The sequence below is a fragment of the Mandrillus leucophaeus genome, unplaced genomic scaffold, assembly GCF_000951045.1.
Source record: "Mandrillus leucophaeus isolate KB7577 unplaced genomic scaffold, Mleu.le_1.0 Scaffold595, whole genome shotgun sequence".
Classification (NCBI taxonomy): domain Eukaryota; kingdom Metazoa; phylum Chordata; class Mammalia; order Primates; family Cercopithecidae; genus Mandrillus; species Mandrillus leucophaeus.
Window position 1 is genome coordinate 764,678 of NW_012106419.1, and position 16,336 is coordinate 781,013.

General features: G+C 43.8%; 1 protein-coding gene across 3 annotated transcripts in view; it reads left to right on the forward strand.

Annotated features, from left to right (window-relative positions):
* Positions 1-16,336, forward strand: part of SCN10A (sodium channel, voltage gated, type X alpha subunit) — a 97,368-nt gene that overhangs the window by 29,499 nt on the left and 51,533 nt on the right. For 2 of the 3 annotated variants that reach the window (XM_011999480.1, XM_011999481.1), the window contains exons 5-12: positions 1,974-2,065; positions 4,216-4,407; positions 4,852-4,918; positions 8,431-8,572; positions 8,719-8,916; positions 9,639-9,809; positions 13,080-13,373; positions 15,384-15,495. In XM_011999480.1, coding sequence (XP_011854870.1) covers positions 1,974-2,065; positions 4,216-4,407; positions 4,852-4,918; positions 8,431-8,572; positions 8,719-8,916; positions 9,639-9,809; positions 13,080-13,373; positions 15,384-15,495 — 1,268 coding nt within the window. The remainder of the gene's footprint in view (positions 1-1,973; positions 2,066-4,215; positions 4,408-4,851; positions 4,919-8,430; positions 8,573-8,718; positions 8,917-9,638; positions 9,810-13,079; positions 13,374-15,383; positions 15,496-16,336) is intronic. The other variant, XM_011999482.1, reaches the window with a different exon arrangement.

Below are 16,336 nucleotides of genomic sequence, written 5' to 3' on the forward strand. Positions count from 1 at the left end.
CATGGAATAGAATAGAGAACTCAGAAATAAAGCCAAATACTTACAGCCAACTGATCTTTGAAAAAGCAAACAAAAACATAAAGTGGGGAAAGGACACCTTATTCAACAAATGGTGCTGGGATAATTAGCAAGGCACATTTAGAAGAAAGAGACTGAATCTTCATCTCTCACTTTATACAAAAATCAATTCAAGATGGATAAAAGACTTAAATCTAAGACCTGAAATTATAAAAATTCTAGAAGATAACATTGGAAAAACTCTTCTAGACATTGGCTTAGGCAAACAGTTCATGACCAAGGTCCCAAAGCAAATCCAACAAAAACAAAAATAAATAGATGGGATCTAATTAAACTAAAAAGCTGCTGCACAACAAGAGAAATAACCATCCAAGTAAACAGACAACCCATAGGATGGGAGAAAATCTTTGCAATCTATGCATCCAACAAAAAACGATTATCCAGAATCTACAAGAAACACAAATAAATTAGCAAGAAAAAAAATCTCATCCAAAAGTGGGCAAAGGACAAGAATCCACAATTATCAAAAGAAGATATACAAATGGCCAACAAACAGGAAAAAAAATGCTCAGCATCATTAATTATCAGGGAAATGCAAATTAAAACCACAATGAGACAACCTTACTCCTGCAAGAATGGCCATAATCAAAAAATGATAGATGTTGGCATGGATATAATGAAAAGGGAACACTTTTACACTGCTGGTGAGAATGTAAACTAGTACAACCACTAAGGAAAACATTATGGAGATTCCTTAAAGAACTGAAAGTAGAACTACCATTTGATCCAGCAATCCCACTACTGGGTATCTACCCAGAGGAAAATAAGCCATTATATGAAAACATATGTATGTTTACAGCAGCACAGTTTGCAATTGCAAAAATATGGAACCAGCCTAAATGCCCATCAAACAAGTGGATAAAGAAAATGTTGTGTATGCACACCACGGAATACTACTCAGTGGTAAAAAGGAATGAAAGAATGGCATTGGCAGCAAACTGGATGGAGTTGGAGACCATCATTCTAAGTGAAGTAACTCAGGAATGGAAAGCCAAACATCGTATGTTCTTACTTACAAGAAGGAGCTAAGCTATGAGGATGCAAAGGCATAACAATGACATAATGGACTTTGGGGACTTGTGGGGAAGGGTGAGAAGAAGGTAAGGGATAAGAGACTACACACTGGGTACAGCATACACTGCTCGGGTGATAGGTGCACCAAAATCTCAGAAATCAGCATTAAAGAATTTTCAGTGCAACCAAACACCACCTGTTCCCCCAAAACTGTTGAAATACAGATAAAGAACGTATTCATGTAACCAAACACCACCTGTTCCCTCAAAACCATTGAAATAAAATAAAATAAAATAAAATAAAATAAAATAAAATAAAAAGCTTCGCATGTGTGTCCATGTGGGGCTTATGGGTGTATCCACGCTCACACTCTGAAGATGGTTCTTCATCGCAGTTCAGCTTCCTCGTTTGGAATTGTATGGCCTGGAATTTTCTTGCCACGGAGTACCGCTTTGGGCATTGCTTTCCAAGATTAGTCCCGTGCCCATGAGGAGATGTCAAAGACCTCAAATCAGAGATGATAGTTAGCCTGTCACAGTGGATCAGACAAGGCTCAGCCTTGTACCCCCCTGACATGGAGGTCTCCTCCTGAGAAATCAGTGTCTGAGGAGACTGGTTAGTCAAACCCCCGTGTTTGAAGATCCATCCACATGCAGTGTTGCCTAGATCGCAATGCATCTTCTCAAAGGGTCCACTCTGAAAGATGTTACAATAATGAAATCAGTGTCAGTGTCAGTCTATAGATGGCAGTGTCACTAGATTCTAAGTGTCTGTGCTGCATGCTCTCTAGGCTAATGATACCCCAAGTTGTCCTTATTTATGCTGCATGCATCCCCAGGACCCTTGGTTGCAGAGATGATGACTAACTTCTGGTCCTACAGGTATGTTGGCACCGCAATAGATCTCCGTGGGATCTCAGGCCTGCGGACATTCAGAGTTCTTAGAGCATTAAAAACAGTTTCTGTGATCCCAGGTGAGTTGCTTGAACCAGCACATTTATTCACAGAGCATATGTTAGTTTTCACAGCCTAACTCCCTTCTTTAATTTTCACAAGAGCCCTGTAAGGTTCCAGGGCAAAGACTATTATCCCCATTTACAAGACAAAGGAACTGAGGCCTGGAATATAGGAAATATGAACCCAAGGCCTCATCACTAGTAAGAGACAGTGTGACCTGGAGAGCCTATTGTCCCAACTCCTAGGCTAGTGCTCTTCCCACATACCACATGGCCTCATAATCAATACATAACAGGAGGGGCATGTCTTCACTTTCTATTCTGGTTGAGGGATTCAGGCAAGACCCCCCCAGTTGAATTTTTATTTATACCTTAAACTAAATGATTAAACTTGGAAATGGGGAGGAAGGGAGAAAGCAGTCCCAGTATCTTCACTATTTCCGGAGGTCTAAAATCCTGTCTTTAGACACCCAGAGGAAAAAAGAATTAGGCAATTCTTGATTACTGAGAATTCAGAAACAAAAGTAGTCCATCAAAGCTCATTGTATGGGACCTCTAAGATCTCCACTGACACCAGTAGCCCAGCGACTACTCTTCATCCCCCTTGAGGTTGATGGTGAGGATGGGGAGGCCAGAGACAAGGTAAACTTTCTGAAATGGGACTCAGCGCTTCCCCTTTGTGGCCTGATGGGTTCTCTCCTCTCACCCCAAGCATTCGTTCTCTCATCTGTAAACAGAAACACCCATTCTAGAGTGGAAGTCTTTTCTACCATTTCTTGTCTGGCTCTGCAGGGAAAGATTGGAAACTCTCTGCCAGCTTCCACTGGACACACTTCTTCATGAAGAGAGGCCTGGTCCTGCCCCTTCATATCTCTCTCACTTACTCTCAACTGGGAAGACCCAATTATCTTATTTGCAAGACCTGGTCTGTCCATACTCCCTCTTCTGCCTCATCTCTCACCTCTCCTTACCTCTCACCGTGCTCTGGAATCCACCTATGGTTCCGCAAATACTCCACACCGTTGTTCACCTCCTAGCCTTCGACTGTGCTGCCCCTTCTTCCGGGATATCCTTCCTCCTCTCTTTACTCAACTCACACTCATTCCTCAGGGCTCTGCCAAGGTTTTACCTCCTCCCTGGTTTTTTTCCACCTTTCTCACACTCCACCCACCCCATTCCTACCCCTGGAACTTCAGTTAATGGCTGCTCCCCTGTGTGCCCATCTGCTCAGTAATGCTATGGACTTGCCCCTCAATTATCAGACAGCAGCACTCGACATGCTGCTGCCTTAGCCATCACTCAGCTCCCAGCCCAGGGACTGACACATGTAGTGCTCAGTGGATTATTTGCTGACCAAAATGACTAACCAAAAATAAATCCTAAATTGCTTCCCTGGTTCTTTCTGCTACCTGTGAGTTCTTTCTGCTACCTGTGAAGCTGCTCTCCCAAAGAAGTTGATTTTACTTACCAGAGCAACAAATCATCCCTCCTTAAACAAGCAGGTGTATCCTTCTTTGCTGCCAGCTGTGCTTGGCACAAGTTCTATTTATGCCCCAGTGACTGTCTCAGTGTTTCTTACAGTCTCTCTCTATTGCGAAACTCACCTCTCTGTTTCTCTGTGTCTCTGTCTTTTTCTTTCTCTTGGTCTATTTTTGTTTCACTCTATCTCTCTTGCCTGTCTCTCTCTCTCTCTCTCTCTCTCTCTCACACACACACACACACACACAGACACACACAGAGTGAGGTTCATGTGTCCCGAGTCTCAAGCTGCCTCCCAGAACTGAGAGATGCATGCAGAAAGACAGATGCCAAATTACCGGGGTGAAGTTAGTAGCTTCATGCCTAGCACAGTGCCTGAAAAAGTAGGTACTCAGCATAAATTATTTAAATTGAGTTGCTAGTGTCAGGAATTTTATTAGCTTCAAGATGATAAAAATTTATTGCCTGGGTCTCAGTTGCATCATCTTTATAATGAGAATAGCCCCTGCCTAACTGCTTGCCTCTCAGGTAAATGTAAGCTTCGGATGGGAAAGGTCTTGGAACTGCCCTGGAGTGTGTATATACTTCACTCCTGTATGTAGAGACGAGGGAGGATGGCTAAGATGAAGATGTGTGCTCTGTGTGTGCTCCCTCATCCATGTAGTCATACCACTGTCATCTTCCCACAGGCCTGAAAGTCATTGTGGGGGCCCTGATTAACTCAGTGAAGAAACTGGCTGATGTGACCATCCTCACCATCTTCTGCCTAAGTGTTTTTGCCTTGGTGGGGCTGCAGCTCTTCAAGGGCAACCTCAAGAATAAATGTGTCAAAAATGATATGGCTGTCAATGAGACAACCAACTACTCATCTCACAGAAAATGTGAGTAGAGTTTCTTCCATAGGGATCAAGGTCTGGTTGGAACCTTGGTACCATATAGGGACAGGGGATATGGAGCCCCTGTGTGTGTGTATAGATGTATATTTTGATTCCCCTTTCCTGCCAAAATGCTTCTCTTGAGTTGTGTTTTACTTCTGGGTATTCTATTTCCTGTTGCTCAGCATCCCTCTTGCAAGGAAATGAGCCATAAATCTAGAGACAAGTCATTCTACCTCTGCTGGGGGAGACAGAGAGCCGAAGTCACTGCTCAGCTCTTCTCTTTTCAGATGTGACTTTACACCTTCTATGTGGCCCAGTATGCCCACTGAGTACCTGTAGCCAAAGGAGCTTACTTTGGAAGACTTGGGAGTGTTGCATTCACCACACAAGGCTTGGGTTGGAGGGTTCAGAACCATCTGTGAGGCTTTCTTTTCTTCCTTTCTTCAGCAGATATCTACATAAACAAGCGAGGCACTTCTGATCCGTTACTGTGTGGCAATGGATCTGACTCAGGGTGAGTTTCCAACTTATGACAAAGCAACAATTCCCAACAATTCTTTCTCTTTCTCCATCTTGTCCTTGGCATATTATGGGCACAGATGGGGTTGCAGGTCCTGGGAAAGATGTATAAATAAATAAATCATGCTTTTTGCCAACCCAGAGCTCATGGGGAGGGAATTATGAGTTAGTTTTTGCTGTATAACAACTGACCTCAAAATTTTGTGAGTTAAAGCAACAATTTATTTAATTCTTGATTCTGTGCATCAGCATTATGAACTGGGATCAGATGGGCATTGGCTGACATTGACTAGGCTCATTCATGCATATGCAGACAGCAGATTAACTTGGAGATGGCTGGTCTAGGATGTCCTGTCTCTGCTCATGTGGCCTCTCACCTCCAAGCAGGTTAGCCTGGGCCTGTTCTCATGGCAGAGTTCCCAGAGAAACAGTGGAAGTTTGCAAAGTTTCCTCAGGCCTAGGCTTAGAACCAACACAGTGTACCTTTTGTACATTATATTGACCAAAGCAAGTCCCAGTACAGTCCAGATCCAAGAAGTAGAGAAATAGACTTCATCACTCAATGGAAGGAGCTGAAAAGTCACATTGGAAAGGATGTGGGTACACAGGGAGAAGAATTATAGCCATTTTAATAAACAATCTACCCCAGGAAGGAACCAATACGTATTTGTGTCAAATTCTCTACACTTAATCATCACAGCTAACTCCATTCTATAGCCACATTACCCTCACAAGTAGAGGAATAAACACATGTATCAGACTTTGCAATTTCAAATTTTTACAGAGGCCAGATTCATAACAACAAATGAGTGAAATGGGCCAGGAGGGAACCTAGGGGCTGAGAGTTCATGCCTCCTCTAAAGGGGACAACCCCACTGCTCGGTCCAGGTTTTGGTTGCCATGTGGAAAAGCTCTTCCAACTTTTAAAATAGAAATAGGAAATTTAGATTTTTATATAAAATGTCCCAACTATAAATATTGGCTACCTATTCCCAAAAATGTCTACGTATTGTTGGGCCAAACAAAATATTTCTGCTGGCCAAATCCAACCTATAAGCTGCTAGTTTGCAATTTCTCATGCATAGACATAAAGATGCTACTCTGTGGAGAACAAGTTCTTTACTAGAGGCTTCAAGGGCTGGGGAAACACAGTGAGATGGCGGTGTGAGGCAAGAGAGAAAGTCGGGAAGGTTTCTTGGAGGTGGTATTTGAGGTGAGCTTTCAAGGGCAAGTAGGATGTCTCCAGACTGGGTGAATACAAGACAGTTTGAGTGAAGGCCGTTCCAGGTCGCAGAACAGAATGTGAGACAAAGCTAAGGGATGAGGACCCCTCAGTTCTGCCTGCTGCTTTGGCCACTGGAGGAAAGCATGAGCAGAAAGAGTTTAGGCAAAAGATCAAAAAGGCCATCTCACCCACCTCCACGGCTGAGAGCTTGGAAGAGCAGAGCTCACAATGCCCCCACTCCCTGAGAGGCTGACGGCTCCATATTGCCCAGGTGTACCTGTATGGAGCCTGCATGAGGCTCCACCTTCATCAGCTCACTAGGAAAACAATCTCAGTTAGAGCTGAGGACTGGAAACAAGCAGGAGCATTTGGTCAACATCAGGTTCCTTGGACTCTTCTTTCACAAATGCACTTGGCATTTGGTTCTTTGGCTCATGGGACGGTTGTTCTGACATCAATTTTCATTTGCCTTTGACTTAAATGTAAACTACGAGCCCCTAAGCATCCTTCTTCTGTCTAGATAATGCCATTTCTCAAGGCAATGGCTCCAGAGCAGCTCAAGTCCTTTTTGTGGTAAAGTTGTGGAGTCCATCTGCACATCTCCACAGCTCAGCTTCCCGAGAGGCCAGGCCCGCTACTGAGCAGGTCGCAGCCAGGCAGTTGGGGAGTGGACCAGGCTGGGATGTCAGAGAGAGGCCAGCTCAGGATAATGGACAGAGTGAGCCCTGGAGGGTCATGCCATGAAAGCTAAACCTGGGTCCTCTGTGGGGCTGCAGAGAAGCCAGAGCCCTGAGGAAAGGCCCACACTGACCAATGGCACTGTGGGAGGAAGGTCAGGGGTCTCAAGGCAGAAAATGAAAACCAGAAAATAGCTGATAATTTTCAGTGTTCTTCCACATATATTATATATTATTCCAGTTTATCTTTTCAGCAGCTTCCAAGGTTAAAAACAATAGGAATTTTCCTTCGCAGTTTATTTACAATATTTACTATGCGGAAGTGCAAGATACTGTGCAGTGATCTCATTTAATCCTAAGAGCAGTGAACTGTTGATATGTAGTGACTACAGTGGGTTTCTACAGAAGACATAGAAATAAGGCTGCCCTCAGAGTTAATTAAGAAACCTACAGGTAATGGGTTGCCTAGCCCCTTGGGAGAGCAAACCGAGAGCCTGCCTTTAAATGTGGGTCTACAAAGCTAGGGAACTTGCAATCTTCAGTCGAAGTGGAGATAGAATTGGAACTGATTAGATTTAAGTTGTCAGAGCTCTAATCCATGGTATGCGTTGTTCACATGGATGTCTGGGATAAGGAGAGCCCCAGAGATTGGAGTTCATGGAGAAATCCTGGGAGTAAAAGAATTCCATGTATTCACAAGGAATGCAGGTAAATAAAAAAGGAAAATAAAGAAAAAATATTAAAAAATAATAATTTGGGACTTCAAACGAGGCATTCCTGTTTCATTGATCAGGCAATCTCCACTAGGGTAGATGAGAGCCCTTTATGCTCCCTGAGCTGAGAGACGCTTCTTGACGTCAACTCATCCTACTATTATGAGAGAGAGGAAGGAGTTGAGCACTCCCACCCCAATACTCACCAGGCAGTCATTTTCAATTTGTCCTTCCTTCACAGGCCTTCTTCAGGAGGAGACTAGGCTGACTCAAGTATTAGGCTACTTGACAGTTATATTTCTCCTTTTAATAAATATATTGACACCTGCATAGTTTTAGGCAACTGATTTCTTTCTGACCCCCAGCTTCCTTATCTGTAAAGAAAGAACATTGAGTGATTAAATTATAGTGTTTGTAAAGCACTTAAGGGGAGAGAGAGGAACACAGAAAGTGCTCAGTAAGTGGAAAGTGTTATTTCCACTGTTATGTATAATTAATCAGTGAACTTGGCTAATGTGAGACCTCCCTTGATAGACAACTCTGCAGGTGATGCCAACAGGCTCAGGTTTTAAGTCTGCATTATTGCTACTGACTCTCCTTTCCCTGGTGTGAACTGGCAAAGAGCTCATGGTATCATGTCTGGGCAGTCGGCTGCCTTCCCCAGACAACTCCCCTGTGCATGAAATTCTGACGTGAAAGTATTAGCATCTCCATTTTATGGATAACAGAAACCAAGACCTAAACAGACCAAGTGTCCAAAATCATCCTGCTAATAAGATGAAGACTAGGTCTTGAACTCTGATCTCTGACATAAAACTCTGTGGTTGTCTCACAGCCCTGGGCTGCCTTGTGTGCAATAAGCAGGGGATGACCTTCTTTGTTCTTGCTGCAGCCACTGTCCTGATGGTTATATCTGCCTTAAAACTTCTGACAACCCGGATTTTAACTACACCAGCTTTGATTCCTTTGCTTGGGCTTTCCTCTCACTGTTCCGCCTCATGACACAGGATTCCTGGGAACGCCTCTACCAGCAGGTACTGAGCTGCATTCTCCCACACAGACTTGGTTGGAGGCTGGTGGGTCACCTGCATGGCTGTGCTTTTCCTGGAGGAGCCTGACTTAAATTCAGGGGTCCATGTGCTGTGGGTACAGGTTTATCTTCTTTCCCTTGAATCTGCAGACCCTGAGGGCTTCTGGGAAAATCTATATGATCTTTTTTGTGCTCGTAATCTTCCTGGGATCTTTCTACCTGGTCAACTTGATCTTGGCTGTAGTCACCATGGCATATGAGGAGCAGAACAAGGCAACCATTGATGAAATTGAAGCGAAGGAGAAGTTGTTCCAGGAGACCCTCGAAAAGCTCCGGAAGGAGCAGGAGGTTTGTAAGGAGTGGAAGCTTTCGGAAGAAAGTTGCAGGCTCCCATTCTTGGATAGAGTTCTGGAGTAGCCACTTTAATTAGGGCTGCCATTTAGGGAGCTATAGGAGGAATCATCTTGCCTCAGGGACCATATTAGCTCAGGTTTTCTCAAAGAAGAACCTAAGTGAGGATTCTTGTGCAAGTGACCTATTGAGGGATGCTCTCAGGAGAAAGTGAGTTAAAGAAAACAGAATGGGGCAGAGGGTGGAACTAAACAAGGAGTGTTCTCAGCTAGAGACCAGCTTCAGCTTGATGCCATGGGGAACTCTGGGGCATGACCTGTACCACAGTTAGCCCTACCTTGAGGCAAGGGAGCCAGCTGTTTGTACCCTCCCCATACCTATCCTAGAAGCAGGCAGCCAAAAGAGCTTTTTTTTTTTTTTTTTGCAGAATGCTGCAAATATGAGTCATTAACTCTGCCACTCAAGCAGCTCAGGATAGGTGTGCTGATCTGGTGAAAGGGATCTGGGTGGGGCACCAACAGAGTGCCCCATGAATGAGTGGGGGGTGACCCAGAGGTGTCTGTTCCTGCCATGACCTAATCCCACCACCACCCAGGTCCTAACCCTTGAGCTTCTCTGTTTCAGATATCTCACCCACCTGGCACCCCATGTCTGAGGAACACATTTATTCTAAGTCCAAGCAAATACTATTGGCTACACCTGTTGTTCTCTCTTCACAGGTGCTGGCAGCGCTGGGGATTGACACAACCTCTCTCCACTCCTACAACGGATCACCTTTAACCTCCAAAAATGCCAGTGAGAGAAGGCACAGAATAAAGTCAAGAGTGTCAGAGGGCTCCACAGAAGACAACAAATCACCCCGTTCTGATCCTTACAACCAGCGCAGGATGGTAAGAGGCTCAGGTTTGTGCTCTAAAGATTACCCACCATTGCAGCTGCCATGGACAATGGGTTGGAGTGGGAAGAGGTGTGTGGCAGAGAAAGAGCTGGAGGCACAGAGCTTAGAAGGATCCAGACACCCCTCCAAAATGCTGTCTTAAACTAGGAAAGTGTAATTATAGATGGGGAAAAGGGGTGAATTATAAGGACACTTTAGGCGAGGGGGATCCACAAGATTGGGATTGTGGACTGTGGAAAAAGGAAAGGGGAGTCCAATTTGACTCCCAGGTTTCAGGATTGGGCAATGAAATGGATGGTGATTCCAAGATGAGGACACTGGAAGAAGAACCCAGGTTTGTAGGAAAGGTGGGAAGCCCATATTGAACATGCCAATCTTAAGGTGTCTGTGGACATCAAAGGTCAGCTTCCTTCTGACGCTCTGGTCTGCAGTTCTACAGCCCAAGGTTCCCTGTCTGTGGTGTTAAGATCCTTCACACACCTTTTTTTTTTTTTTTTTTTTGATGTGTCGAGATGGTTTTTATTTTTTACTTAGTTTATTTAAAATTGACGCATCAGAATTTTACATAATTATTGGGTATAATTTCTGACCTCCTTCCTAAGGCCCTGCAATTCAAGCTGTCACCTGTTTTTAGCAGAAAAGTTCCCAGCACCCATCTCTGTGACACAATCCAGCCTGGGAATGGCTTCAGCACCTCACCTCAGACCCTGTAGCAATTCTGTTCCCGCCATAATAACTTTCTGCCTCACACTCTAAAATTTGCACTGCAACTTTCCTCGCTATGCTTCCTCCCACCACCTTCCTGCCCCTTGAAAGTCCTTTTACCCCAAATATGCCCTTTCTGTAGGTCTGACACATAATATCGGCTGTGTGGGAGGGTGGCTCCACACTAACAGTGTGGAAAAGGGGATCAACATGGCTATTTTTATGTTTTATGCCTCTCACTTCCCTCTCAATCTCTTTTCCTGTGCTAAGCCAAAGGATGTTTTACTTTTTTGCAATACCATCTCTCCAACCCTCAGATTTATGTGTGCATATACAGACACACTCGCATGCACACCAACCTCATGACACACCCACACTTCAGCATCTATCTGCATCTGTGCCCTCCTCTTTCTTGCTTTGCCTCTTTTGAGAAGCACCTGGCATACATGGGGCACAGTTCAGACAATCACAGAACAGGATGAATCACAGCTTCCATGGAAATGTCAATGACACTGAATTGGGCTTTAATTACCCCCATTCTGTCAGCCCCACGCAGATTAGCACTTGGATGTCCAATAATTGGTATGTGTGCTTGTCTCTCCAGTGATGCTTATTTTCAAAGGGAAAAAAAGAAGAGCTGCAACTTGTTCATTCAACAGTACTAGGTGCTTGGTATAAAGAGATGACTAGAACATGTTCTTCTCCCCAAGGATTTCCATTTGGGTGAAGGAGGCAGATATAAACACAGCTATGCGTTAAATAGTGTATTAGAGACACATATGTGGTGTTTTGACAATCACGGAAGAAACATCCACTCTCATGGGGCTGGATAGGTATCAGAAAAGACCTCCTGGAGGAGGGGATAATTGGGGTCAACAATAAATAGCATGTAGGGATTCTTCCAGTAATTGAAGACTTGAGAGAATGTGAGGAGTATTTTCCTGGCAGAAAGAACAACATGTATGTGCAAAGATGGGGAGGTACCATTTGAGTACTGCTTTAATGCTGACTGATTGATTGGAGCCCATCCAGGAAGGCATCTTCTCCCTCTTTTCCCAGGTACATTCATCTGCTAAATAGACCTAACGCAGTTTTTATATAAAGCCATTTTATAATCCACAGAAATGAAATACAGGAATATATAGGAGAGACCCAGGAGGGTTTTTGTGGAAAATCACAGACCAGTTGGTTTCCTCAGAGGATGCCTTTTAAAGCAATTCTAATGTTTTTACTCAGAAGACATTGCCCACCATTTGTCAAAAAGCTTAATTCTAAAATAACTCGTGGCCAAGGAGACACTGCTGTCAAATATGCAACCAAAATTTTCTTCTCAGTTTCTTCATTGGTTTGCTTGGTGCTCAAGTGCAAATAATGTAGTATTCCCTTCTTTAATATGGATGTGTCAATTTTTCTCATTTGCTTCAAAAATGGGAAGGATTTTTGCATTATATGAGTTCTATAGTCCTTGGGCATGTATTACAGGCAGAGAGTACTCTACTTGTTATAATACTGGGCTTTTAGTAGTGGTTGCTAAACAGGATCGAGCTTCAAATTATCAAGAGAGGAAACTTCGGTTCTGTGAGATAAGAGGATTAGTAAGGAGAACCCCAGTTGGCAAGATTCTCCACTTTAGTAGTTTGGTAAATAAAAGGAATTAAGGAAGGTGAGTAGAATAAGTCAGTATGATCAGAGTTTGGTATGAGGTCAATGTTTAGATTTTGGACATACTATAGACCACCTGAGGACAGAAATGATGGTTTGCTATGATCAAGTTTCACTATGGTCATGGGAACTACCTAACCCAGCACACTAATTCTCTGAGGGCTCTGGGCTTATGAATTAGCTCTTTTCTCTGGCAACTTTAAGCCACACAGTTCCCTCAGTGGAAGATGTTGATGGGAAATGTTTATTGATTTGGAGGAATGACATTATTCTTCCAGGAAATTAGGCTGCAACCCTTCCTTCAATCTCTCCATTGTTGACTGTTCAAGCCTCAAGGGATCCTAGAAGCTCATTACACTGTACAGTTCTTGTCTCCTCCTGTGCAACACAAACTCTCACACTCATACAGACAGGATCTAATGAATTGCACAACCTAATTTTCAGACAATGAAGTGCACTCGTTCATTCAACAACCACTTACCAAGTATGTTCCAGTACTGGTATGTGCAGTAGCCTCCTTAGGTCACAACTTTGCATGTGGAAAAGGGAACTTAAGACAGCTTTGTCTAGCCCTGTGGCCAAAGGTTGGCAAACAGTTGACCTATCCAGGTGACAAAGTTTCCTCTGACATGTTCCTGTCCATGATAACCTATTTGCTGAGCATCGGCACCCTGTGATCTCTCCTCTCTCCTGGTCTTTCCCCGAGTCTGTCTAGAATCTCCTTTTTTCCTTTTCCCTCACCTAGAATACCCCTTAGATTTGTGCCTTTACTTAGCTACTGAAAGGTCATAAAAATAGGGGCAGGGAAATGGGAGTAGGTAGAGGGAAGTGTTGGGCTCTAGATTTTCCAGAAGACCAGTTTCCAGCCTTCTTGCTCCTTTGGGGCAATGCCCAGTCTTTTCTAGGCCTCGCCTCTGGAAAACGCCGGGCTAGCCATGGCAGTGTGTTCCATTTCCGGTCCCCCGGCCGAGATATCTCACTCCCTGAGGTAGTCACAGATGATGGAGTCTTTCCTGGAGACCATGAAAGCCATCGGGGCTCCCTGCTGCTGGGTGGGAGTGCTGGCCAGCAAGGCCCCCTCCCTAGAAGCCCTCTTCCTCAACCCAGCAACCCTGACTCCAGGCATGGAGAAGATGAACACCCACTGCCACCCACTAGTGAGCTTGCCCCTGGAGCTGTCGAAGTCTCGGTGAGTTTGTGAATGCTTCAGACTCCCCCAGGCTGTCTTCCAGCTAGAAACCTTGGGCCAAAAAGCCTGAGTGTCACCAATGGAAGGGATCTTTAGCCATCATCCTGTCCAATGCCTCCCCATTCTACTCCTTTTTTACAGACATAGAAGATGAGATCCAGAAAAAGAGATTGAGTTGGCCTGAGGTCAAACAGGTTTCCTGGTTTATTCTGCTGTACAGTGATGCAAATTATATTCCATTTGACCCCATATTTCTTATCAGTGTTTCTCAGTCCCCACTCAACATCACTGCCTCAGTGATAGGCCTCCTTTCTTCCTGGACAGGTATGAGAAAAACTGAAGGACCCTTCTCTTTCTGCTTATGGCTCTATGCAAACTCCTCTAGGCTGGGCAAATGGAACCCAGATACATTCTGGGATAGAAGCACAGTATTCCTTGCTTTACTCACTGAAGAAATAATTTGCCAAAATGAACAAATTAGGCAACAGTGACTAACTGGCCAGCACTCTTTAATAGAATAATAGCAGAGTGTAATGGCAAGTCAGGGATTCCTCATTGGATTGGGAGCTGTGAGTTAATTTGAGCTCTCCCCTCCAGTTTCAGTAATGATGTTTCTAGTGTTTTTCATTTGCCCTCTCTGGTTAGCCAGGGATACAGAGCAATTTGCAGACAGAATTGTAAAGAGACCAATATATGGTTCCACTGATACAGGTAAGTCTTACAGAGTTGCCTTAGCTCGGTCTCTAATTTGATGCCATGTGATTCAGGGTCTCAGCAAGAAACAGATGGACCACTCCAATGGGCTAATAGAGTTTAGTAAAGTATTTACAGAGGTGTGGGCTGGGCTTAGGGAATGAATAAGGGACGGCAAGGCACCTAGAAACTAGTAACAGGGGGAAGTTGTTACATGCCTAGGCTGAAGGGATGAAGGAAAGGACCAGAATTAGACTAAAGCAGCAGCTGCCCTCATGTGTCAGAGAGACTGTGTGGCAGAACTTGTGATCTTAGTAGAGGATCACAGCTCTGCTACTCAGTCATAGCACAGAAGAGAAGCAGCCAGGGGAAAATACCTGACTTGTCTCTCCTTCTATCCTTGAATGTCTTGTCTATGCCTCCCATTAACCAAACCTGGCCAGAACCAGAGGGCAAGGGTAATGCATTTTGTACAGGTCTCCCTCCCCAGGCACAGAGAGCGCAGAGAAGGTATAGAGTACGTCTCCAAGGCAAATGGAATCACCAAAACAGAGCCTTAAAGTCAAAGGTAGCCTGCAGGGCTCGCTGGAAGTGCATTAGCACTCTAGAAAATGCCTCATTGAAGGCATTTATGCCTCTCTTGTGATGGGCCCTCAGCCTCTTTTCTCTGTTTCTGAGATTATCATGTGTTTAGATATTCTGACGTTGATTCAGTCTAGTTAAATTACCAGGCTAGTGAAAGATTGATTCTTTAGGCCCTTCTGTTTAGTATGGACCTGTATCTTAGTCCCAACTGTGCCAGTTACCACCTGAGTCACCTTTGGCAAGTCCTTTAAATTATCCAAGCCTACTCGTCTCCCCTTGTAAAAAGATTTCTAAATAGCTGGAGGGTTAAATGAAATAATAAAGTGCCAACATTTTTATATATGTCTGACAGATAACAATAAATAGTGACTACTAGTATCATTTGCTTAGTCCTCGTGGTTGGAAACTTTATAAACTTTCTTTATGTTTATTAACTGTTTATACTTACAGTATTCAGCAATAACATGCTGAACAGATTTGTAGCTTAGGAGCAATAGGCCACACTATTTAGCTTAGATGTATAGAAGGCTATAGCATTTGTTTGTGTAAATACAATGTAGGATGTTCACAGAATGATGAAATCACCTAATGATGTATTTGTTGGAACATATCTCTATCATTAAGTGACATATGACTATATATGAGACTGGCCAATAGGAGGCCGAATGATCCAACTTTGCCATGAAGATGTCAGGTTAAGGGAGTGTCCTGACTCTGTTTGTGTCTCAGCAGGCATTCGATGCAGGACAAAAGAAGACTTTCTTGTCAGCAGAATACTTAGATGAACCTTTCCGAGCCCAAAGGGCAATGAGTGTTGTCAGTATCATAACCTCCGTCCTCGAGGGTAAGTGCTGCTCATTGCATTGTTCGTCCGCTGTGCCATGATGAATTCCCATATCAGCAGCAGAAGCAATGTCTCTAACTCGTGTCAAAGCGTCCATCTCTGTGTACTGGAATTCTTAATACTCCTCCTTCTTATGTCTTAGGCCCCATCATCTTTTATCAATGTGATTTTTTTATATGCATAATTTTTTAAAAACAAATAATTTGATGAATAAAATATCCCAGCTCATCTCTTGTTCAAATTAGTATCTGCTTTGCATGCATCACAAAACTAGATTTTAAAAAGTGATCTGGCAGGCATCAGAGAATTTCAGGCCAGCTCTCAGGTGTGCAAGAAATTTAACCATCTTTAATTTTCCAACATGGCAAAATTATCCTTTCCATGGTTTCAAAATTGTATCTTTCATGGTTGTAACTTACACAGTTGTAACTTAATTTCTTGTTCAAGCCCCCATTATGCTGAATATTGGAAGACAATTTAAGTCCATTAATCAGTCAATTTAACTAAGTCCTTGTTAATTCAGAATTCTACCAATCAAGTGCGAATCCACTCAGTCTCCCCAGCCATGTGTCTAGGTTTCAAGCCAAGGGCTAGTAGAAGAAGAGAGTGGCAATAGTCATGGCCACCTATCCATACATGTTGCCATAGAGGGTGATTGCATCCCCCTAAGCCTGAGCAGGAGGTCTGTTCTATTCCAGCCTTTTTTTGCCTCATGGTATGGAGAATGCAACCTTAGTCATTTCCAGTTATCTTACTCCCCTAGACAAATTAAACTGACCTGGGCTGGAGGAGTTGTAAGGCAGCTTGAGTGCCAGTGTGCTCCTGAGAAGGAGTCCTGTGT